This window comes from Condylura cristata, unplaced genomic scaffold (assembly GCF_000260355.1).
Source record: "Condylura cristata isolate star-nosed mole 26May11 unplaced genomic scaffold, ConCri1.0 scaffold00022, whole genome shotgun sequence".
NCBI classification, from domain to species: Eukaryota; Metazoa; Chordata; class Mammalia; order Eulipotyphla; family Talpidae; genus Condylura; species Condylura cristata.
The window spans coordinates 5,947,309-5,973,189 of NW_004567123.1; the positions used below are offsets into that span (position 1 = coordinate 5,947,309).

The following is a 25,881-nucleotide window of genomic DNA, read 5'->3' on the forward strand; positions in this document are numbered from 1 at the left end:
AGCTTTTTTTTCCCCAAACAAGAGATCAACTTTTTGGTTTACTCACTCATCAGGTGGGTCCATTTTCTAAACTGTCATACTTACAGGCTGCTTTGAACACCACACAAAACATGCAAAGTAAGTTTTAGATTCACCTGACTGACTTTCTAGAAATATTAATAAAACTAGTATGGAGTGTCTGAGCTTTTATGAAGTTTCTCAATTGCATCCTTTCCTAAAGAGTGTAAAATAATGTCAGTGTGGTCCTTCCAAAAGACAAGGTTTGGAATACCAGTACATTTATATTAGATGTGTTTCTTTCTGCTGCTGGCTGTTGAAAAATCACACACACACACACACTCTCTCTCTCTCACACACACACACACCCTATTTACACTCACCCTCATCTGAGCCCTTTGGTTTAGACCTTAACTGTGGTGAGGAAACATTTGCCTGGAGGGCTGAATCTGGAAGGAAGAGTTAACAGTAAAGAATATTTTGTGATGATGGGTATGACCACATTCTGTAATCCTGCAGCCTGAAAATAGACTTCTGCTGAAGGAAGTTGGACCAACAGGGGAAGGAAGAGTCTCTGTGATTGAACAGTTGCTTGATGAAGTAAGTATGATCAAAAGAAGCAGCATTTCTAGGATTTTCAGCTAAGCCTTCCACCTGTATCTTTTTTCAGGTGGAAAATTGGCTCAATACTGTGATAATTAAAAACTGGAAATAGGGCCCTCCCAGGTAGCACAGCAAGTTGAAATACAGCACTACAAAGCTAGCCGCAATAGCTTCAGCATGAGTTCCATCCCCAGCCCGGGAGGTGACCCACATGGGTCAGCAGACCTCTCTTGCCTCACCCGCTATTCCCCTCAGCAGTGTACTTCGTGGATCTGCCTATTCTGCTCCCCATCTGCCGCTGGTGAATCTTCTCACCACTCTTGCACCTCTGGCCCATACCCCAATTTTGTATGCATAAGTAAATAAATAATTAAAAAATATCTGGAAATAGATTAACTGACTAGTCAAAAGCTTCACATTACCACCAGTTGCTAGATTTTACAGCAAAGAGAATAGGAGGAATTTCAGGTCTGAGCCCAAATGACGGCCTGATGGTAGACAGAATCCCAGGCTAGTGACCTCGTGTTTCCTAGAGAAGCAGGTTGATCTGGGGGCCTGCCCTCCTAGTGTGGAGACAGAAGTTTTATTGCCCGAGTCTCTTGGCAGCTACTGACACTTGTAGGTTGGGTCTTGGTATTGTTGATTTTCTTGTTATTTAAAGCAGTTTAGTCCCCTCAAGGGACATTTAATAGAATGGGTTGTTACATTTAATAGAATGGCAGTAGAATACTTTAGAGTGCAGTATTTTGTGATAAGTTCACCCTTCTCCATATCCTTCAGGGTGCAGATCCCTGCTGCAGTGATAGTGAAGATCGACCTGTTATAGCCGTTGCTGTTGTGAATAAGCACCACGATGCCATCCCGGTTCTTGTGCAGAGAGGAGCAGACATAGACCAGCAGTGGGGACCGTAAGTGAAGCACAATGAAAGGAAAGTTCTGGCACCTGGTCACAATCAACTAGTACCAAATGGGACACAGCTGTGGCAGAGTCCATGTACATGCCTGCCCGTTTCAATTTGAACCACTCAAGAACCACGTTAACCCATTTTTCCCCTAAGAAACTTAATGGCTTCCATTTTTCAAATCTGGTAAGGTAAATTAATATTTTAAAAGTGGATTACTGGAATACCCAGTTTTTAATAGCTTTTGTAAATGATGCTGCAGTTAACTCAAGCACTTATATTGTTGCGGGACCAGCAAATTCTTAGCCTTTATGGTATTAAGCAATATCTTCATCATGATCTGAACTAAGATCAGTGAGAGTGGCCCCAGTGTATTCCCCATGGAAATATATCCACAAAGTCAATGCAGAAAGAAAACTTCCTATATGTCCAGCTGCTAACACCACTGGGGACAAGGCTAGAGCATTTGAGCTCACCACACAATCTTCTGGTGCCTTGGGGTCCCCAGTTGTGAAACAGGATGGAGGAATGCCAGGTCATGTGGATGGTTTTGTTGCTCTGCTTCTTTTGTGCTGTCCTGCCTCAGAAACTCTCTAAGCCTCATGATTCTGCTGTTTTCTTGCAAATTAGCTTGCGAAGCTAGAGTGGAAAGTTCTTAGAGTCTGGGTCCTGGGTGTCAGCTTTGTATCCTGCTGGCTAAGTGACTGAACGAGGAGTCCCCAGAGCAATGGGCTGGAGTCCCCAGGTCCAACTACCACCTCTCGAATCACCCTAGGTCTGGGTCGGGGAATACTGCTGCCGAGGATGTTAACCAGCACAGGGGCTCCAAATTCAATGGCTTTGCTCCTATTTTTGTTCAAAATATATCCCTGTTAATTTTTCTGTATGCATTTTTGTAAGTAACTGCCCAAAGGACAGCTATGTCAGTAGATAGAACCCCTTTTTTCATCTCATTTTATAGTAGGATGTTTGGCATTTGCTATACATATTTAAAGGCTGGGATTTACTTTCTCAAATTTTCTTAGGGTTCACATAAATTCATTATACTGTATCAACTTCTTCATTTATCCCACATTTGTTTTATCATTATTAATAAAGTGATACTACCTTGTTTTGTGTTAAGGTATCCTTTATAATTCACACAAGCATTTCTTATAGAATTTGAAATATCTAATTTTTGATTGTTATAAAAATCTATAGACGTATTTTGAATTGAAGCTTCAATATAATGTGTTCTAGCTTTATGAGAAGTTCAGCAGTCAGAATGAAACCACCCTGGACCTAGAACAGATTGCTTGTTCCCCTCTTGACGCGCCTCCTTTTCCAAGTTTGCTTCATCACCATTTTAGTAGTCGACATTTCTCCCTGTGGTATTCTTGTATTGCTGCTAAATTAACACTGTTATGTGTTAGGTGAGGGAAGGAAAACATCCCTTAAGTAGAACAGAGACCCCTTCTCCCTTTTGAGTTTTTACCAGTAGAGGAAAGTGTATTTTTCCACTGAAAGCCATACTCTATTCAGTCTGGTTTACATTTGTTAGCCTGAAGTATGTAGGCCTGGATCGAACTGTCCTCTGCCCCCATCTGTGGGGCCTCTGTTCATCCAGGAGCACGACCTCAAGAGTTCAACCACCTGATTGCCCTTTAGGCATAAGCCATTCTGAGCTCTGGCTTTGCTGTAAAAGACTCAGTGAATTATCCTTAGCAAACAGAGATTAAAATGCTCTCTCCCCAGGCATATTTGGCTTACAGAGAGAAGCAGCTAGGTATTTTATGTCATGTAGCATGGCCAGTAGCTGAAAAGCCCTAGTGTTTCTAGTTCCCATGTTTGTGCCTTTCCTACCAGAATGAACTTACTCTGAAAGTGACTGGCAATGGAAAAATAGATCTCCTCTATCAAAGCTGCTATCTTTTCCCAGTAGATTTCAGAAACAGATTCAAAGACTCACTCAGAGAGGGACACAGAAAAGTACTGTTTGCTTTTGGACAATCGCTATCCTTCTTCACTGGAAGTTTCAAACATTCAGTCTCTGAACTTTGCTCAAGCGGCCAGGTAAGGAGAAAACAACTATTAGTCTGCTTCTTACCAGAGATTTAACAGAGGAGATAATTCAAGGTTTATAAAGAGAGTGTTTACCCTAATCCACCAGGATATCTAGACTAAACAGTTTGAGTTGTTTATGCTTAAATATCTTTAAAATACAAATCCACAGGTATCACAGTATGCCTGCTATACAAGCTATGTTCTAGAAAGTCTGATGAGATAATATGCAGCTATTCAGAGGAACAGACTCACAGGGTATCATTTCTACTCAGAAGCATGGAATTCTGATAAGAAGATGTATTTCATCTAGTGCCCTTGCTGTATTGGAATTAAGTTGCTTGAGGCACAAAGTTAAAGTTGGTAGAGACATAACTTAGGTTTTTCTAAACAGCCAAAGTTACACAGGAAATAGAACTGAAAATCTAGCCATCCCTACCCCTTACCCCCTACTAAGTAAATAAAACATTCACTCTGCTTTCAGTTTTTGGGAAGAAAGATTATAAATTTACCTAGGAGATACAGCAACTCCATGACTATATTTAAATTCAAATGCCTTATGAAGACCCATAGAACTTGAAGGGTGCAGTGTCAACCAATTAAACTGCATGGAAGATGAAGAGGACACTGGTGTAGTTGGTGAGACAGAAACAGCCTTTGTCAGTACTCCATAGCAGGCTGTATACCCTGCTACATCCTCTGAGTTCCTGGAGAAAGGATGAGCACTGAGTCACACCAGCCTAATGTCCTTGACCCACGCCCAGAGGCTGAGTAAATGAACAAATAATCAGAGTGTCTGAGAGCCAGGCAGAGATCAATGAAAGACCTCACAAGAAATGTAAGCATGTGGAAATTTGCAAAAGAGGAGGAAAATAGACTAGTGGTAACAAAGGGTAGTTTTGGGTCTGGGAAGAGCAAAATGTGGGGAAAGTGAACATAGTGTTCTTGTCAGGCCTTATGTCACAGAGTTGGTTGAAAGATGAAATGAGGGCATGCCCACGAAGGGTCTGATAACTGGATTTTAATAAATGACTAATGAATAGTCTGTCATGCTATAGGAAAAAGATGGATTAGGAGACTTTGAATGAAGTATCCACTGTGCCATAATTGTGATAAGATATAGGGCTGAGCACAAGTTGGGACTGAGAGAATAGCTATGTGTGGATTCTTTAATAACAAAAGTCAGGGTGAAAAGGCACAAAATGATGTAAAAATAAACTTATAATAAAAAAAGTCAGGGTGAAAGCTCTCAGGAATTAATTTAGCATCCAGATTCTAGTATTATTAATAAAAGTTGCCAAATCTTCCTAAGCCTGAGCTTTCATATGAAAGAAAAGGCTTGCATATTGTTATTATAAGTGCTTCTCATACTTTTACATCCATATAAATCGACTTTCTCCATTTCTAACAAACTCTCAGGAAATGCTAATGGTCCAGGTATCACAGTTTGAGTAGCAAGGATGTACAGACTGTACTTCTTATACATTGAGTTTTAGGAGGCTGTCAAATATGGACTGCCTCACAATGCTATTGGACAAGAGATTTCTCATACTGACAGTTACATTGATCTGCTAAAAATAATAATAATATCAACACCAACAGCAATAGGAAGCCTGAGCTTCCCAAATCTTAGTTGCTTGGAGGAACTTCTGTATAGAATCAATGAGCAGATCTTTGGAAATTGTCATAAAAACTCAAAGATTTGGAATTTCGCCTACTGCTTCTGAAGAAATAAGAGGTATAACTAACTTATCACAATACTCAAATTTGCTTGGCACTAAGAGTCTTGGTCAGATAAGTTATTTAAATAGTGGAAATTATTATACCAGCTCTGAAACTGTTACAGTGTGAACTGGGCTACCCGTCTGTGGGGCCTCACCCATGTGCTAAAAATTCAGTTGTACTGCAGGCACACACAAAAGGGTCAATAATGGGTTTATTTAAAAAAGGGGAAAGGAAAAGGAAACAACCCAGGTAAAGAGAGAGAGATACAAGGTAACTAGAATATCTCACTGCTCGGCTGACTTTTCGCTCTGGTAACAAACTAACTGAAAGCCCCTAGTCACTGTGGTCCTGAGAGTCATTTCCAGAGCAAGAGAGACCATTGGATAAAATGGCTCCCTATTTATCCCCCAAAGTTCCAGAATCTTTGCTTAGTTCTGCCCTTGGGTCCTCACAGTTCTCTCCCTGGTGCTGTGGGAGTTGGAGTTTCCAATCATTGGTGTAGGGGATGGAATCCAGAAAGCTGGAGTAGGGAGTGGAGTCCACAAAACTCTGCAGAGTTCTTTTAGGACATCTTTCCCCTTAACAAAACCATGATAATTTGATAGTAATCTATTGCAGTGATAATCAGGGAAAGTACTAAGCTTTTCATTTACTTTGGGAAATGGAAAGCCATCTCCTTAACCACAGTTCAGATTCTAGGTCCTAGATCAGGCAGAGAATTACCTTCCACAGTTGGATGGGAGAGGCTCGTGGTCACATTAACCTGAAATTCTTGCATCTCACATAGGTTTTAATCTTTTAAAAATTTATTTTATTTATGCATACAAGATCTGGGGTGGAGGCCAGAGGTGCAGGGGCGGTGAGAGGATTCACCAGATATAGAGTAGGGAGCAGAACAGGCAGATTGACGGAAATACACTGCTGGGCGAGGTAGTGAGCAAGACAGGAGAGGTCTGTGAGGCCATGTGAGTCAGCAAACTGGCCGGGAATTGAACTTGTGCTGCAGTGGCTGCCAAATAGCTTTATAGTCTGAGACTTAGCCCCTTATGCCACCAGGGAGGCCCATATGTTTCCGTCTTAGAGGGAACATCCCTTCCCTTAAGTTGATTGTTTATTCTTTCCATTGATGTATTCATTTTGCTAGTGGTTATTGAGTACCTACTGTGTACCAGTCACCATTCTAGGTGATGGAGATAAGCAGTGATGAAGACAAAGTCCCTTCCTTCATGGAGCTTACAGTTTAGTGGAGGAGACAGACAATAAACAAGTAAGCAAATGATAAGTAGTTTCAGAGAATGGTAAGTGCTCCATGAAAATGGAACCAGGTAGGCTAAAGCAGTGTGTATTTAGGAAAGCTTCCTTGCCAACCTGCTGACTACCCACAACCAGAAATTCACAGAATTAGTCTAGAATAGACTTGCTTTAGGTACAGAGCAGTATTGGGGAGGTTTATTTACCAGCTTCATAATTTTTGGTCCAAAGGGAAATTGTATGATTTATGATTAATCCAGGAGGAAATATATTTAACTGTGTACATTTATAGAAAACAATTCATATACACCAAAAAACTTTTTAACTTCATCAAAGTAAGTTGTGTATATGATTTAAAAATAAAATCCAGTGGAGAAGCTTGGCAGTTCTCTACCCTCATTTCTTCATCCCTAGTTCTTGTCCCTAAGGACAACTACATTTAAATATTTTGAAGCTCTCCTGAGATTCAGTGGTATCTCCACCATAAATAATACACTTAAACTGGTAATTTCTGATTTAGCAGGCTTAGACATGCTATTGATTCTTGCCATGATAGATTTGGCTCACCAACCCCATCTTCACCTTGAAGTTTTGATAATTCTATTACCTCTGTTCATTCTTTCATTACTTACTGTGATAAATATAAAAAACTACATCAAACTTTTATATTTTGACCATCGCACTTTTAAGTGAATTCTTTTGGCTGCCTTGTTGTAAGTGGATAAAATTCATGATAGTGCTCTCTGCCTTTACCTCTACATCTCCTTCCCCTTTCATCTTACAACTTCTTTTACTACAGGTTCACTTTTTTACAAGGCTGTGACTACATAGGACCCTCGAAGTAGAGTTTTCTTACCAGAAATGCAAAAAGATTTTCCTCACACAATATATAAATTATTCAAAATCATGTCACATTTCACTTTCTTTCCTAAGCCATAAATAACTTATACAGTCATAACATGTTTTAATATATTACTTGTAATTTTCCTTTTATGTGTAGAAGAACTGAAGTGTAGGTCAGAAGTGGGGTGAGTGTGAGAGGATTCACCAGAAACGGAATGGGGAGCAGAATAGGATAAAGGGAGCAGCAAGGAGACAGGAGAGGTCTGCTGTGCCCTCTGTGGGTCAGCTCCCTGGCCAGGAATGGAACTTAGGGTGCAGAGGTGACAGTGCTGAGACTTAACCCACAGGCCACCAGGAAGGCCCCTTTCCTGTAACTTATTCCTTTGTCCCCTTTCCTGTAACTTCTTCCTTTGTTTTTTCTAGTGTGTACAGCATGATCCCTCACATCCATAAGCCTATTGGGTTTCCATGGCATTCCACTTACAGACACTCTTCTTGGAAGGTACTTCCTGCTTAATTTTGCCAGACAGCTTCCCAGCCCTGTGCACAGTGGCTTTTGTGGAATTTCTTGGGTTGGAATCCACCTGTAGTTTTTGCTCACATTTTCCTCTTCGTTTTGACTCTTGGTTGAGCTAGAGTGTGACCTTAGATAACTTCTTCAGAAAGGGTGTGTAGAAAAGAACTTTTGAGTCCTTAAACATCTAAAAATCACTTTAGTGATTCTGGGGAGCAGAACAGGCAGATTGACGAAGTACAGGAGAGTTCTGCTGTGCTATGTGTTCACCTCTGGGGCAGGGACTGAACTTGCACTGAGGTGGTTGTGGCCAGCTTGCATTGCTGCATCCTAACCTGTTGACCACTTGGGAGGACCTGTCTTTACTCTTGATAATACTTCCATATTAATTTCTGTGTTCAAAATACTTCTTCGAGTCTTAGAAAGTTTTGCTTTCTTCATTTCTAATATCTCACAAAGCCCATGAAAATTCTATACCACAGTCTTGTTCATTTATGACATAGTTGTTTGTTCTTTCTGGAAGCATTTATCCTGATGTTCTGAAATTTCACAAGAGTGTTTTCGATGTGCTGTTTTTCATTCACCTATGTGGCCTTTTCAGTCTGAAAAGTCATATTTTTCTTTAGCTTAAGGAAAATTTATTCTAGTATCTCTGGCATTTTCTCCTCTCCTTTTTTTTTTAAGCCTCTTTCCAGAATTCCTAATAGTTGCATAATGGGCCTCTTGACTTGATTTTTATGACTTTTTTTCCCCCATATTTTTCATCTCCCTTTTTCTTGTTGTTTTAGATTTTCTTAACTCTCCTATGAATACTTTTTATTTCAACAAATATATTTTAATTAAGAGCTGCTTTTTGTTCTGATTGTTCTTCATAGCCTCATATTTTTGCCTAATATTGCCTTTAGTCATTCTGAGGATACCAATTATGATTTTGTCTTGCTTTAAATCTCTTATGTTCAGGTGTCTTAATTTAGCTCTTAGATGCAGCAGGGGTTTTTTTTATTATTATTACAAAAGTTTATTTTTACATCATTTTGTACATTTTTTTTTCCATCTCGATTGTAATCCCCATGGGTTTCCCATCACCAAATCACCCATGTGCCATCACCATAATCCCGTGCATTTCTCTCCTCCCCCCCCCCGTTTTTGATCCCATTCCCCACTCCACCCCCACAAAATGTCTCTGGTATATGGTTGTTCATTATTTTTGTTATTTTCTCGCCTGGTCCATTATACTCCTGCTATGAGTGAAACCATCTGGTATTTTTCTTTCTCTTTCTGGCTTATCTCACTAAACATGATCTTTTCCAGCTCCATCCAAGTAGATGCAGCAGGTTTTTTTCAGATGTCTGTGACCTTTACTTGCCCATCCATGTTTGAAATGGGCTAGATGAGGGTAATTTCTGTGTACCTAAGTGGAGTTTGTCAACTGAGGAGCTTTGTGTGTAGATGAAGCTGCTCTCAGAAGGTCATAGAGTGTAAGACTTCCCTCTGCTCATGACAATGAATGCACTACTTCTTACCAGAGACTCCATTTATGGCCTTCAGGGAAGAGCACACCATATTTCTTCATTTGGACACATTTTTGGCTCTAGGTACATATGCAGAGGTTTGAAGGGGAGAAGCAGGGCCTGGGAGAATGCAGACCTTTAATTGCTTATCACATTTCTGTCTCCAGTTGTGACTCCCACCTTCCATCACTCCTGCCACATATGGTTAGCAATAAGTCATGAGTTCTAAAATGCAGATGCCACCTATTCTCCATTGTAGCCATCCACACCTCCTTCACCGGGTCAAATCAAATTGATCAAGTGTAAAGACAGTCTGGAATCCAGCAAAATATGCTCTGACTGCTTAGACTTGCCTTCTGGGTTTAAAGATTGGTATTTATTTTCTATTAGCCAAACCAAACTCACGGAAATTAAGGATATACTCCCTAAGCAAGAATAGGAATCTTGGCACCCCATCATTATTATCCTATAGAGAGTGTCCCAATGGGTCCAAGCCAAGGTGGAGACTATGTTCCATATGTTCCATAAAATCTGGCAGGAAATTTGCTAAAATGGTATTTAACATTTATTAAATCAACTACAGACCAGGTCTTTGTGAGGTTTCTCACTTTCGAAAATGAGTATATATAGACTTTTCACTTTCTACTGATTATCAAGCTTACCAACATCACAGTAATCCTCCAAGGGAGGAGAGACGAAGATTTTTCTGGATTAGTAAATAGGGCAGCAGACATAATTAAGGCCCCTTTGGTCATTGTCCCCCTCCAATATCTTGATGATGCTAAGATTTTATCCAAGATGATTTTTTCCCCTAACAGGCTCCAAAATACAGCTCTTCATGAAGCAACTCTGCTTGGCCTGGCTGGAAGGGAGTGCATTGCTGCTTTACTGAGGTAAGTTCCCTAGCCGCTGGGCCACACTTCTGAGGATCACAATGATCCCCTGCTGACCTGTTTTGATTTCAGAGGGACCTGGTTCCTGAAAACTTTAATCCACCAGCCACCCATGGCTTCTCGGACCTTAATGTTTTTAAAAGCCCAATGAAAACATTGGCTCCATTTACCACACTTGGGTTGTGGGACTTTGCTGCAATGGGAACCAGTGGTCAGGATTGGCCATCGGACACCTGAAATCACAGCCTGTCAAAAGGTCTCAGGGAAAAACCACTCTTGAGACCTGGGGGCATGGTAGCCCCTGAGGGCAGGTTTGAGAAATGGGGCTGGAAGCTCCTAGACTGGTTTTCATGGTAGGAAATAGCCAGGCCCTCAAGTTAAAGTGCCAGAGTCTTGAGTTCACTCTGTTTCCTTTGCAGGTGCAATGCAAGCATCCAAAAGAAGAACACAAGAGGTGAGACAGCATACGACCTGGCTCTGAACATCGGAGATGACCTTATCACCTCGCTTTTTGCTGCCAAGTTGGGCTTGGATGACTGTTAGATCTGAGGGCTTCCAAGGGGCTTCATTTTAAGGAACCGTCAGGCTCTGCCCATTCCTTGTTCATTTCTTTCTTGAAAAGTGTCTTTAAGACAAGCTTGGAAATTGAGGTTGACATAAGATTTTTAAAATTCTCTGAGAATGGACCTTCCTGGTGGCACAAGGATTAAAGTCTCAGCACTATCAAGCTATCACCAGCCACTGTGGCCTGAGTTCCATCTCCAGCCAGGGAGCTCACCCACATGGCGCAGCAGATCTCTCTTGTCTCACCCTCTGTTCCTCTTAACAGTGTATTTCAGTAGATATGCCTGTTCTGCTCCCCACTCTCTGTGGTGAATCCTGTCACCCCTGACATCTCTCGCCTACACCCCAGTTCTTGTGTGCATAAGTAAATAAAAATAAACCTTTAAAAAAGTTCTTTGAGAGTGTAAGCCACTGATTTCACCTGGGGATTTCCAGTATGTCCTGTATGGTGATGAAATTAACATGTGCTCTTTAATGTTTTTGCTACTCTTTAAAAGAATTTTCTTTATAATGTTTTATTTATTTTTCAATAGATAATGATCACACATGGTTCAAAACTAAAAGATGTGAAGAATTATGTAGGGAAAATTCTCCCTCCTAACCTGTCCTATAGCCACTCTGTGGGTTGTGTCTCCTAGGTTGTCCCTAGATTAATTTCCTCAGTTTTTCTTCCAACCACTGACTTAGCCAAGGTCTTTTCTCAAAGGTTTAATAAAATCTCAACCTTACAGTTCTCCCTGCCCTGGACTTTTATACTGCTCAACCCTGTCCTCTCAGGACTACCAGAGTGGCCCACACAGGTGACCATGACAATGACTGCTTACAAAGTGTCAGTGCTTTCCCTTCACTAGCCAGAAGATCAGCTCCTCAGAGGGCTGACCCACCTTCACCCTGGCCCATCTTCCCTCTACTCCAGAACCAGACCAGGTTGACCTGCTTGGGGGGGTCCTCACTTGCACACTTAAAAATGCAGGACAGGACCCAAAAGCAGGTTCAGGAAGAGAAATAGCAATAGAGGGAGAGAGTGAATCTATAGGCTGTCACGTGGCCAGATGCTGTCTGTTCTACCCTAGAGAGCGTCCCTCAGCAGAGATGAAATCTAAAGCAATACTTGGCAGGCTGGTTGCTTCTCCACAGGCACATTGCCTCACCAGCATCTTACCAAAAAGCTCCAGCACCTTTATTGCCACTGTCCTCAGCTCTGACCCCTTTTCCCAACAGCCCCCAGGGAAGCTCCACCTTCTACTTTTGGGTTGGTTGTGAGCTCCACTCACTGACGTGGAGGTTGCTCCTCACTGTTTATCTCACACATTCACTTTTCAAAATAATACATTTTTAAAGTGTATCCATTGAGTAAAATACACATTAAATTTTTTTGAGGTCATTTTCTTGAGGTTTTCAGGTTGTGCATGGTTACTAGTTAAGTGGAGAACAGGAATCTTGACCTTTTGCTAGTTACAAGGAAAAAAGCGGCCAGGGCCAAGTTAGACGTTTTCTCTGAAAATACATGTTTTTTCTCTGAAAATGTTTGAATTGTCAAAATGATAAAGATAAAGAAAGTACAAGTTTTTTTTTCTGAAAATGTTTGAATTGTCAAAATGATAAAGATATTGGGCAGAAAACAAAACTTACCCTTTAAGTCCTTCATAATTTAGATTAATTCTACTAAAATTGTGTTCTCTGTAGTTGGTTTCCGGGTGACTCATTGTCATCGCTGTTCACAGGGTGCCAGAAGCTCCTGTTTTATGTAACACTGTAGCTCAGATATCTCCAAATTCTGAGGATAGTAACTGACACTGTAGCTAAGCCATCCCCACATTCTGATTTACATGCAGTGAGGATAGTAACAGAGACTACGATAACTGCGAGCCAGGACCCTGGCTTCAGTTGCCCTGGATATGGGGCCACGAAGGTAAGTTTCTCCTATTGGATGATGTCCCACACATCACATTTGTTTTTCTTCAATTTTCTTCTTCAGGGAATACCAAGAACTCACCCCAGATATCTTTTCCCCTTGCCTGTTTTTAAGTGCCTCAGACTTCGGTCTCTGTAGTTCCCAAAATTAAGTGGAGTCTCCTAGTTTCTGCTAACATTCCAGTCACTCAGATACATTCATAATAGCTTCAGAAAATTTACATCAAAGGCATGGACAAAAAGGGTTCTTTATCTGTGAATTCCTTCTCCATTTGATCCTGAAATGTTAGACTGACACAGGTATTTTCAGACTGTAATTATACAATGAACTGCTGGACTGCCCTCTGTCCTTGAAGGGAGAAACCATGTTTTGCAATCATCCTAGGCTGGATAGGTTCATCTTCAGTTCTTGCAGATGAAAATATAATTTTGGAGTCTTCAGTAGATTTTTATAGTCTCTAATGCTGAATAGTTTTCTCACTATTTTCTGGCTGTCTCCTTTCCCTGTCCTGCCTGAGAGACACCACCCTGATATACCCTCACCACAGGTGTCTCCATTTACATATGTGCATGCCCTGTGCTCTCTGGGCCCAGCCGTCCATAATTAGCAATTAGCGGTGCTTGTGTCAGACCACAGGTGCTAATGGTGAGAGGGTGTAAAAAGCCTCAGTTTAACTCTTTTACCCTATAATCCAGATGCCACAAGCAGCTGGTGATTTTTGTCAAGAAAGGAGGAGGGAGCTCAGAAGAGCAGAGCTGGTTCTGGGGCAGTACTGGAAAGGGAGAAAGAAGTGGCCAGTGAGTCTCTCCTCAACACTCCCCTGCCTCTTGCTTCTTGCCTTCTGCTGTTGCAGACCATTACCTGAAATCCCTGAATACAATTCCTAGAATTTGTGCATAAAGAAAGAAGTGGACTTTCTAATAAATATACAAGTAATTCAGTTCTGTCTTCTAAGGAATTGAGTTTTTATGCAATGATGGATTTGCATTCAAGAGAACAGTATCACGTCTTTCCTTCTAATGATACATGAGTGAATGAGATACACAGCCAAATTTACAGATTTATAAAGAAGCAAAGTTTATTAGAACAAAAGGCCACAAAAGATGGAGAAGACTTAGTCTGGAGAAAGTAAACCAAGTCAAATGTTCTTTGACCCCTTATGGAATGCTTTTTCTTTTTACTCCATTTTATGAAAATGTAAAAATTCTGATAATTTAGTCCTTTTGACCAGCTTCACTTTCAAAGAGAGTGTAACGGGTCAGAAGACTGCTCTGAATAGGCCTCAGAGTCTAGTTGCAGTGGTGATCTGTGATGAACAGATTTCATCTTCCTGTGTCTGATGAGGTGAGACTTCTGGCTGAAGCCTTGCCCACATGTCTTGCACACATAAGTTTTCTCCCCTTGGTGTGTCATCTGATGTAAGACAAGGTGTGACTTTTGGATAAAGCCTTGGCCACACTCTCTGCATACACAAGGCTTCACTTCTGAGTGTACCCGTTTATGCGTGATTAAAGCTGATTTATTGCTAAAGCCTAGTCCACACTGTTTGCACATGTAAGGCTTCTCCTTCAAGTGTTTCCTCTTGTGCCTGATGAGCCCTGCCTGGTGACTGAAGCCTCGCCCACATTCCCGGCACACATACGGCTTTTCCCCTGAGTGTGTCCTCTGGTGTGCAATGAGGTTTGACTTTTGGCTGAAACCTCGCCCGCACTCCTCACATACCATGGGCTTTTCCCCTGAGTGTGTCCTCTGGTGTCTAATAAGATTTGATTGCTGGCTGAAGCCTCTCCCACAGTCCTTGCACACAATAGGCTTATCCCCTGAGTGTATGTTCTGGTGTCTGTTGAGGTGTGACTTCAGGCTGAAGCCTCGCCCACACACCCCACACACATAAGGCTTCTCCCCAGTGTGTGTTCGCCTGTGTGAGATGAGGGTTGAATTCTGGCTAAAGCTGTGCCCACATACTCCACACACGTAAGGTTTCTCCTTTGAGTGTGTTCTCTGGTGATTGACAAGTGTTGTCCTCTGCCTAAAGCATCGTCCACACTCCTTGCAGGCATAAGGCTTCTCTCCAGAGTGTGTCCTCTGGTGTGAGATGAGGTTTGACCGGTCACTGAAACCTAGTCCACAATCATTGCACACGATGGTCTTCTCCTCCAAGTGCGTCCTCTGGTGTCTAACGACAGCTGACTTCTGGCTAAAGCCTTTCCCACACTCCCGGCACACATAGGGCTTCTCTCCTGAGTGTGTCCTCTGGTGTATGATGAGGTTTGACTTCTGACTAAAACCTCGTCCACACTCATTACACATATAGGGCTTTTCACCTGAGTGTGTCCTTTCGTGTATAATGAGGGTTGACTTCCGGTTAAATCCTCGTCCACACTCGCTGCAAACAATAGGCTTCTCCCCCGAGTGTGCCTTCTGGTGCCTGGCAAGGCTTTTCTTTAGACTAAATCCCTTCTCGCATACCCCACACACGTAAGGCTTCTCCCCAGAGTGTATCCTTTGGTGACTAAGCAAGTTTGTCATCTTGCTGAAGCCTAGTCCACACTCTCCACAATTGACTGTTCCAAATCCCAAGACTTCTATCCTTTTAAGCAGTTTGTCCGTGTCCTCAGGGTTCCCTGTCTGAGTTGCACTTGTCTCTATTTCCACCCCTCCAATGCCATTCCTGGCGCTAATGGGTTGCCTTTGGGGTGGCCTGGAGAATGCTCCTAAAGTCCTTTTCTTTGCCTTTTCAAACAAAAGCATGGCACCTTCTCTCTCTTCACCCTCTGCCTTATCACTCCAGGAACTCTGATCAGAAACACATGGCTGCTGCTTCTGGTCTCCTGGGCATGAACCCCCTGTCTGGACATGACTGTCTGCGCAGAAACACGTGAAGAACCAGGGCGGGTGGCTGCAAAGCACATGCTGCATGTTGAACTTCTGACTGGAGAAATCTGGAGGGCAGAAAGGACAGAGGTGGAGTTCTGGCTTTGGTTCTGCTGCAGAGAGAAAAGTGTAAGTCAGAACTGAGACTCAGTAGCAATCTGAACAATTCTGCCTCGTCTACTGGTAAGACTGGATTCCCTTAAAAATCCTTAAGACTCAGGCAATCAAGGCTTCCTTTATAGGATCTACTTTTCCAGTCTACCATATCTTCTATTACAACCCAGAAGACCCACGCCTAGGCCGTTTCAATGGTCAGACTATTAAGTACCACAGGCAGTTTCTGTTCTATAAACAGACCTTCCAGCAGTCTTTCTCCACCCATCCCTATAACTGCCTTTGAACCCACAACCACTCACTGATATAAACCATGTCCATGAATATTTTCTTTGTGAGATAATCATGTGGAAAATGTCTTTATGGCTTCCTCTGTTTTCCTATGAGGACAAAGGAATAGATGGAAAGAGCAGTTATTCAAACTGGAAAAGCGTTAGTGTAGGAAAAAGTGTAAAAGAGTTGAGATTGAGAGATCATGTGTGAGAAACCTAAATTGGTTTCCCCACTTTCTACATTGTGCCAGAATTTCTTCAAGGCAATAGGCTTTCGTCAATGGACAACACAACTCAATCTAGGAAACCCAATGACTGCGAAGGCCTAACAGGTGCCCCCCAACTAATCCAAGCTGTTAATTTCCATAATTAATGTATATAAATCAGTGTAAAAGAAAAGAATTATTATAGTACCTCTTGTGTAGGGGTTGTCAAAATCAAATATACTACTCCAGTCACAACCGGTTCTAGTCATCTGAAGGCAATAAATAACTATGTAATTTGACAAACCAGGTACAGATCTTACTGGATCTTCATAACATTGTTTCTTGTCTGAACTTTTAAAAACCCAACATTAACATTCCAGAATTACTCCATCCTATGTGGGATGTTAATTTTTTAAATCCTAATTGTAATTAGCATAATCACCCTTTCCTCACACTTATAAATCCCTGACTTTTTGTTCTCAGCAAACTACTAAGTGAATTACTTCCCTGTTGTGGTTCACTGCCTGGCCAGTAAATAAGCTCAATTCTGGGCCTCCCTGGTGGTGCAGCAGGTTAAAGTGCAGCAATGCAAGCAAACTGCAGCCACTTGCAAGTGTGATCCCCCGCCCCAGAGGTGATCCACAGGGTGTAGAAGGCCTCTCCCCGCTGCTCCCCTCAGCAGTGTACTTCTTCAGTCGGCCTGTTCTGCTCCCCACTCTGTCTCTGGTGAAGCCTCTCACCACCCCTGCACCTCTGGTCTTTACCCCAGTTCTGTATGAATAAATAAATATTTAAATAATAATAATAATAAGCTCAATTCCTTTCAATGCAGAAACTGTGGTTTCTTACTCGTTGGTGAGGATCTAGGAATCCACTGATTTTGTTCTTATCTATCCCCAGTCTCAGTCTTTGGAAATCCACACCAAGAAGGCATGCTTTCTCCGAGGCCTTTGTGGTCTCTGAGACAGTTTTTACTAAATTCTCATTTATTTGTTTAAACTAGGTTGTTTGAGTTTCCACAACTAATAATTTCCTATTTCTCTTTCTATTTCAAAGACAGTAACTCTGGATTCTGGACAAGTTTTTTGGTTTAGTCTGTTGACATTTTCTTTTTCTGGGTTATGATGGGAGAAAAGAATGAATGCTGCCATCTTCCTCTCAGACACATTAGGTCACAGAGGCTGTGGTCTGTGTGGCCTACTCACATCACAGTAGGTCTTTCAGTAATCAAGGTAATGCAAGTCTGTTCTGTCATAAAGGTAATGCAGTTCTATTCTGTCAAGCATGATGTCATTTTGATGTAGTTATGGGAAGCAAAGCCTCTGACATGTATACTTACTACAGCCCCTATTTCTGTGCCTACATTTAAAGTGGCACCCTTCTGTTTACACTAAACTGTGGCTCCTTCAGAGAAATTTTAATTTCAGTAGAGTCTTAACATTTACTTGGAGTGACAGAAGAAACACAAAATTTCAGTTCTCCATTGTCAGTCTTTTCAGTTCGTCATAAAATATGCCTGATGTGTATTTCTAGGTGTATTTATTCGGAAGGCAGATTTAACACAATTTTTACTAAATAAATAGTTTCTAAAATATTTTAATGCTACAGGTGTTCCAGTACTAATGGCTTGATAAAGACTAATGAACACTGATATAAATTCAAAATTTAAAAACGCAAGAATATCTAAAATAAAATGAAAATAGTACTCCCAGTGATTTTAATGTGCTGGCTTCTGAAGGAAATCTTTCCTGCTAAAGCTGGAGCTTTAGTTCTAAAGAAAAAGTTTAGCTGTTAGTTAAGCTAGAGGAACTTGGCTATTACATATTGCTATAAGGAAGAATGTGAGGTATTCAGCACTTCCAATCTATGTAAGTAACACCTTAACAGCCAGTATATAAGTACAAAAGGAGGGAATCAATGTTTCAAAATATGGTAAATCCTGGAGTAAAACACATGTGACTTTTTTACCTCTGGGTCTATCACAGTATAACTGTAATAGCATGATTACTTAATAATATAAAATTCAAATAAGGTTTAAATAAATATAAACTTCCAGGGCCCTCCCTGGTGATGCAATGTGCTAAAGCATAGCACAGCCACTGCAGCATGAGTTCAATCCCCAGCCAGGGAGCTGACCCACATGGCCCAGCAGACCTCTCCTGACCCACCCGCTGCTTCCCTCAGCAGTGTACTTCGTCGATCTGCCTGTTCTGCTCCTCACTCTGTCTCTGGTGAAGCCTCTCACCCCCCACACCTCTGGCCTACACCCTAGTTCTTATATGCATAAACAAAAAAAATCTTTAAAAAAAATAAACTTCCAAGTCTCATATATTGATTTTAGAGATAAGGTAAGCTAATATGCATTTGAAATGTTTAAGATTGGGAAATACATGTGCCTAGCTATTATAATTTGCAGTCAGCTTAGGAAATTATGTAAATATACAATTATTTTACTCAAAATAAACTCTAGAAATAGAATATTTTCCTGGCAACTTTTAACAGCAGCACTTCAATTTCTAAGATCCTTGTTTGAAAAGTCATTGAGAGCCCTTCCTGGTGGTACAACAGGTTAAAGCACAGCACTATGAAGCTATCCAAGACCACTGCAGCATGAGTTCAATTCCTGGCCAGGGAGGTGACGGCATGGCAGACCTCTCCTGACATACCTGCTGCTCCCCTCAGTAGTGCATTTTGTCAATCTGCCTGTTCTACTCCCCACTCTGTGTCTGGTGAATCCTCTCACTGCTCCTGCACCTCTGGCCTGTACATCAGTTTTGTATACATAAATAAATAAATCTTAAAAAAAAAAAAAGACAACCTTGTATACCAGTTTGTTTAAAACAAAAAGAAGATAGTAAATTATCTGGATGAGTATAGAAATTTTTTCTCTTGATTAAAAATATTTGTTTTTAAGACAAATATTTTAACATTGAACTAGGGGGTATGGAATCCATGTGGGTGTAATAAAATGGCAGCTATAAAGTAAAGGATGTGGGGATGGGATAACTGACACTGCAATCAGTGTTCTTACATTTTACATTAAGTGGTACCTAGAATAAGCAGAATAAGTTATAACTCTCTGTGTTGTAATTTTTTGAAGCAGAGATCAGGAAACTTTTTGTAAAGGGCTAGAGAGTAAATAGTTTAATCTTTGAGGTGCTAAGAGGCAAAATTGAGGATATCTTATACTTACATAGCCATTTAAAATGTAACAAAACAATTCTTAGCTTACAGTTTTTAAAAACTCCACTGCAATTTCCTGATTGGCTTGCCTTTTTGCTTTAGTCAATTGTTCCCCATATTCCTGCTTGATTTTTTAAAAGAATAGTTAACAAAAGAAAAAAAAGAATAGCTAACAAAAGAAAGAAGAAAGTGACTGTGGAAGAGAACTGAGAGAGATAAGAGGCAAACTCAATGGGAAGAAGAAAACATCCTAGTGGAGCAAGGAAACAGGAGCTCTTTAGGAAATCCCTGCATGGGAGAGAGGCTGATGTCTAGAAGGGAGACTACACCAGGCGATGGAAGCGGACCTCAGGGAATGGCTTTGCTCCCTAGCACCTGAGCAAAGCCTCCTCTTTCTCTCTGTCTCTCTTCCACCTCATAAGCTGCCAACAGCTCTGTGCCTTTTGCATAGTGCTCCTCACTCACCTGGACAGGTGGCAGGTGGGCATTTTCTCTCCTCTCTCCAGGTTTCATTCCCTTGTTCCAGTTGGGTAATGAGTTGGGGTTTAGAAAATGGAATTCCTGCCCAGAGGAAAAAGAAAGCCAGGTGACTGTAGGTTACTGTGACTCAAGTCCAGAACTCAAAGCAAAACTGGGTAGGGAACTATTCAAAGGAGTAAGAAAGACCTGAAAATGATGAGCCTCAGCAGTGGAAGGGAAGAATGGGTAAGGGAGCAAGTTATCCCATGCTGAGTAACTGAACACCAATCCCATTTACGGAGAGCCCCAGCCAGGGGGTAAAAAGGTTAGAAATGCAGCACGTATCCATCACTCTCCCTCTCTGTCTCTGTCTGTCTGTCTGTCTGTCTGTCTGTCTGTCTCTCACACTCACACAGAGTCAGAAAGCAAGATGTAGCCTAGTGAAATATCCAGCACCAAGAATGCGAGTCCCAAGAGATACCCAGCTTACCCAGTGACAACAGGTTGCTGTAGTTCTCCAGCATCACCTCTTTATACAGGGACCTCTGAGCAGGGCTCAGCAGCACCCACTCCTCTTGGGTGAAATCCACAGCCACATCTCTGAATGCCATGTGTGCCTGTAACATAAAACACAGCCCTGGTCACCTAGGAGCCAGCCTGGCCCACACCTCAGGGTGAGAGCAGGGCAAAGGCTGCCCTGAGAAGCTTGGTGAGAATCCAGAACCAGCCTCTGACTGTGACTGTGGGTGATACCATATGTTTTACGACTTGTAAAGCCCTGTCACTACTTAGCCACCTCTTGTAATTATTCTACGCATTTAAAATCTGGGGTAGACCATATCGAGGTATATGAAAAAAGCAGAGTCCCTAAAGTTCAGGTAACTTTAAATGTAGGTTGAAAGAACAACAAGCAACATATAATAACAGTAAAGTATAAAAGAACACACTCATCATATTAGTATGGAAGCATCTGAGAATCATTAAGTACATACAATCCAGTAATGACAAAGACATAAAGTACAACTCAGTTTTCTCCCTAAATGCCACAGCCTGTTGGTCTTCTCAGACCCAAGAGACACAGCAGGGAGTAGTGAACGCACAAACTTGAACCACATTGCTGGATCAGGCAGGGCTCATCTCTACCATCAGCCAATGCTTTGATTTTCTCACTTGTGAAATACGGACAACATTACACTTTCAGCCCCACACTGATGCTCAGGGTGGACATTCCTGGTTGTCCAATTTGCAAATTCATCTCACCTCGCTGTTTCACTCTTTATCTCCCAAAAAACATTAAAAAATGGAGGGCACAATGGAGCAGACATCAGAAAAGGCTTTGTGAGAAAGAACCAGGAACTGAGTCCTGAATGAAGGGCAGGAGCCAAAGGAAGACAGTGCAAGCTATTCCAGACAAGACATGTGGGGAGTAAGGAAGCGGCCCATGAGTCAGAGATGACAGGAAGCCCAGAATATGGACTAGAAGACCACCTGGGGGAAATAAAAGGCATCTAGTGGTAGATACAGAATAGGTAGAGAGTAGCAACTTATAGAAGAACTTTTATTTTTAGTGGTAAAATATGTATCACCAAAGTTTAAATCTTTTTATCCAAGTGTGCAGCCCAGTAGCAGTAAGAATCACTCTCGAAGAAGAATCACTCATGTTATTGTTGCAATCATCTGAAACTCTGTAGCCATTAAAAACTTACTCCTCTCCAAACCCTAATAACCACCATCTTATTTTCTGTCTATATTTTTGGCCAACCCATGTTGTAGATAAGTGGAATCATACGATATTTGTCCTTTCATCTCAATTTCATTTAGAACAACTTCAAGGTTCATCCATGTTGTATATATACTCAGAATGTCTTCTTTAAGGCTAAAACATACTTGACTGTATATATTTACCACACATGCACTGATGAGTACTTGGTTTGTATCCACCTTTTAGTTAATGTAACTAACACTTTTAAACAAACCTCTGTTGACTCTCTTCAGGATACACCTAGAATTGGGACCACCAGATCACATCGTATTCCACATTTAATTTTTTCAGGAACCACTGAATTATTTTCCACAGAGGTAAATGATTATTTTCCACAGAGGCACATTTTATATCCTGACTGGCAATACAAAGGGGCTCTAATTTCTCTGCATCCTCAGCAACATTTTCTCCCTTAAAAAAAAAAAAAAAAAGACAAAACAGCCATCCTAATGTGTATAGTTTCTCATACAGTTTTAATTTGCATTTTCCTAATGATAAGTGATGGTTAGGTTCTTTTCATGTACTTGTTTGCTATTTGTATTATCTTCTTTGCAATAATATCTATTCAAATTCTCTGTGCATTCTTCAATTGGGGGTATCTGCTATTGCTGAGTTAAAATTCTTAACATATTCTGGAAATCAGTTATCAGATAAGACTTACAAATATACTCTCTTTGATACACAAAGTTTTCCATTTTGATGAGGTGCCATTTATTGTTTCTTTTGCTGCATTAGCTTTGATATAATATCCAAGAAATTACCACTAAATCCAACTTCATGAAGTTTTCCCCTATGTTTTTTTCTAAGAGTAAATACTATGGTTTTTCCCCTAAGAGTCATAGATCTTTTAGCTTGTCCACTTTGAGTTAATTGCTACATATGGTCATAAGCCAGGGTCTATGTACATTCTTTTGCATGTATTTTCCCAACAATACCCACTGAATAGACTCAATGGTCTTGGTACTTTTCTTTTAAAGAAGATTACAGCTGAGATGGAAAAGTACATAAAATGATGGAAAAATAAACTATTTTTAAAAATGAACAATGATGTAAAATACAAAAAAAAAGAAAGATTTATTTATTTATACATACAAAAATGGGGGTACAGGCCAGCGGTATGGTAGAGTGAAAGGATTCACCAGAGAGAGTAAGGAGGTGAAAGGCGGATCTACCGAAATACACTGCTGAGGGGAGCAGCAGGCGGGGCAGGAGAGGCCTGTGCCATGTGAGTCACCTTCTTGGTGGGGATCAAACTCTTCTGCAGTGGCTGCAGATAGACTCACAGTGCTGTGCTTTAACCTGTTGTGCCACCAAGGAGGGGCCGGTCTCGGTACTCTTGTTGAAAGTCATTCAGACTATACGTATGATTACTTATTTCTGGGCCCTCTTTTTTATATTTGTTTAGTCTATAATTCTCTTTGTGCTAGTACCAGAGTCTGGGACTTTCGTGCTGTTACTACACTAAATCACAGTCCAAACTGTGATTTAAGCCTTTCCCTGAAAGCTGCAAGCATTTGGCCAGACTTCAGAATTCCAAAATAGTTATACTAGAGAGATTCTACCAGTACAGTTATTATCTAGGTAGAGAGAGAGAGATTCCCAGTGCTTCCCTTCATCATCCTCTTTGACATCACTAGATGCCTGCACAAATACTGAAGCTGAGCCAAGGAAAGTAGACTCTATCCTGTCCTGTAGAATTGCACATTGTTCAGAATTAACAACTTGGTGAATTTCTAAGTCACGGGCTGAACAGGTCAGGTTTTAGGTAAGATGAAGTCACAGTTCCAGAACTAGAGAGTTGGACTCTGCCAGGTAAGGAGACAGAACAAAAGAAGGTAATGTGTCCATCCTGCGACAGCTGTGTAGAAATGCAGGCAACACTCACCATTACCCTGGCTTTCCGGGACCCTGTGGCCATTTTTCCTGGCATCCCTAAAGAAGGGTATCTCAGAAGGCAGATCTGGGTGAGGAAAACAGAAATGAGAAGGTGTCAGGTGGAAATGCTGTCCCCATGAGTGAGGCAGGGCCTGTTCTCCAACACCACAATTGGGAAGAGGGGTGGTACAACCAGAGTGTTAACAGGCTGGTGCTAAACCAGGTTCCAAGGAAAAGGTCCCAAGAGCCAAGACTTCAGCAGGTTCATTCTCAAAGTCTGAAAGTCCAATTAACTATAAAAAGAGACACAAAATGGCAAAATAGAGTGGTTGGGGTTGTGGGTGCCCCTAAACGCAGCTATAAAAAAACAGTAATTGTGCAAAGATTTGAAAGTTCCCCAAGGTTTAATGATTTTCCCAGGGAAGATTTACATAAGTTTAAGCTCCAAGGCTTGTAGCTTACTGCAGATAAGGACCAGGGACAAGGGGATTGTGGCCACAGAAAAGGCTGAGCGATGGCTACCCAAGTTCCTACTCCCTGCAGGGCATGATGAATTTGATTGGAGGGAAATTTCAGAAATCATGTATACGAGAGCATGGAACTACAGTTACTTTTGTGGCTCACTTTCATTGTATGTACACATATTTTGTTAGTGTTTTAAAGAATCCATAGCAGCCTGAAGATTCTAAAGGAAAAAAGTTTACTTCTGAACTCTGCCCCATGCCCACACCTTTCTCCACAGCAATTGCTGTTAATTGTTCAGAGTTCTCTGATTTATACCCTAATCTCTTTATTCATATTTCAGTATATGTACATGTTTATTTTCCCATAAATAAAAACAAGTTTATTGCTCTCTGACTTATTTGTACACTAGTACTCAGACCTAACTCTATTCTTTTTAATATATGTCATACTATCTCCATGAACACACCATTTCTTTTAACCGTATTATTCTGTCCATTGACAGTGAAACTGTGGTACTGCTCACCAATAGGATTGTCAATATTTTGTATGAGTGCTAATGGAGCAGAATATTGAGTTTAATCATTGTATCACCAAACTGGCCTCGAAAGGTATAATTTACAATCTCAAACGACATGTAACAGTGCTCTTTGCACACCTATGTGAAGTGTGTCATCTGCCTTGAATTACTAATGTTTTGGGCTAAGAAAAAAACATGCATTGCTTTCATTTGTCTTCAACTCAAGAAAGTAGGGGAATAAAAAATAACAGGAAAGAATATGGAAGAAAATTATTTTTAAAAGAACAAGAATTAGTAAATCAGAACCCAGCAGCATCAGATTCTGACAGTGATGTATGCCCTTTGCTAATATCTAAAAATTCTGATCAAAAACATAAAAAATATGTGAAGACGATGCTACCAGAATTGGTCAGAAACTGGAGTGGAAATGATCTTTAAAGGAAGGGGGGGAGCACACTGTGACCCATATTTATGTGATGGCACCAGTATTTAACTGTTTTCATATGAGGACACCCCCAGTTCATGTAGCATACCAGAACAGATCCAGAGTTTTTATAGCTCCCAGACTTCCTAAAAACTATATAAGAAAATCCTAACAAAGTGGGAACAACAAAGGATGGAGCCTCAAATCTGTATATGCTTCCCCTAGAATCTTTCAAGGAATACAGTAGCTCCCACTTATTCATGGTTTCACTTCCCGGTCTCTGTAATCCACTGAAATATTTTGTAATATTATGCAAAAATACTATATACAGAGACAGCACATTCACACAAGTTTCATCACAATATATTTTTATAAATGTTCTGTTTTTATTAGTCATTAATTTTCATCTCTTACTGTTCCATTTTATAAATTCAACTTTATCATAGATATGTTTATATGTAGGGAAAAACAGGTTCAGTAATAGCCATGGTTTCAGGCATCCACTGGTGGTCTTGGAATATGGCCCCCCTGGGTAGAAGGAGTAATGTTCTGAAATATGTTAACAGAAGACAATAAAGCAGTGGACAAACACAGCTGGATAAGTTGTGCAGAGATTTCAGTTATTGTTTACAGTGGAGAAATCAAGGTGAGAGTTTGAGTCCAATCAGGTAAGAGAAGATTGCTAGCTACCAAGTATGCTGCCATCCTTGCAGCATAACCAGAGGGCATCCTAATTTCAAGTTACCTGTAAATAAATTCCCTATTTGAAAAAGAAAACATGAAACTCTAAGTCAGTGAGCCTTCTCCCATACCCCCTACATCAAGCCACATGGGAATACAGAACCAGCTCGGGAGAGAACAATTACACATAAAATAGAGGAGAGGTACTAACAGCAATTGAAAGTTGACTGAAAAGCATCACAAAAGATGCACAGCCAAAAAAATTTTAAAATCACTGAAAGCAAGACAACA

General features: G+C 41.0%; 2 protein-coding genes across 8 annotated transcripts in view; one reads left to right on the forward strand and one right to left on the reverse strand.

Moving 5' to 3' along the window:
• The window catches only part of DZANK1 (double zinc ribbon and ankyrin repeat domains 1), a 59,044-nt gene extending 48,043 nt beyond the window's left edge, over positions 1-11,001 (forward strand). For all 5 annotated transcript variants that reach the window (XM_004686934.2, XM_012728077.1, XM_012728079.1 and 2 more), the window contains 4 exons: positions 517-597; positions 1,381-1,508; positions 10,205-10,279; positions 10,699-11,001. In XM_004686934.2, coding sequence (XP_004686991.1) covers positions 517-597; positions 1,381-1,508; positions 10,205-10,279; positions 10,699-10,822 — 408 coding nt within the window. In that variant the 3' untranslated portion in view covers positions 10,823-11,001. The remainder of the gene's footprint in view (positions 1-516; positions 598-1,380; positions 1,509-10,204; positions 10,280-10,698) is intronic.
• Positions 11,002-13,810: 2,809 nt separating this feature from the next.
• ZNF133 (zinc finger protein 133) overlaps positions 13,811-25,881 on the reverse strand; it is a 19,856-nt gene continuing 7,785 nt past the window's right edge. The window contains exons 2-5 of one of the 3 annotated variants that reach the window (XM_012728474.1): positions 23,514-23,588; positions 20,357-20,483; positions 19,873-19,968; positions 13,811-15,745 (exon numbers count right to left, since the gene is read on the reverse strand). In XM_012728474.1, the coding sequence (XP_012583928.1) occupies positions 13,998-15,745; positions 19,873-19,968; positions 20,357-20,483; positions 23,514-23,588 (2,046 nt within the window). In that variant the 3' untranslated portion in view covers positions 13,811-13,997. The remainder of the gene's footprint in view (positions 15,746-19,872; positions 19,969-20,356; positions 20,484-23,513; positions 23,589-25,881) is intronic. The other 2 variants (XM_012728475.1, XM_012728476.1) reach the window with 2 other exon arrangements.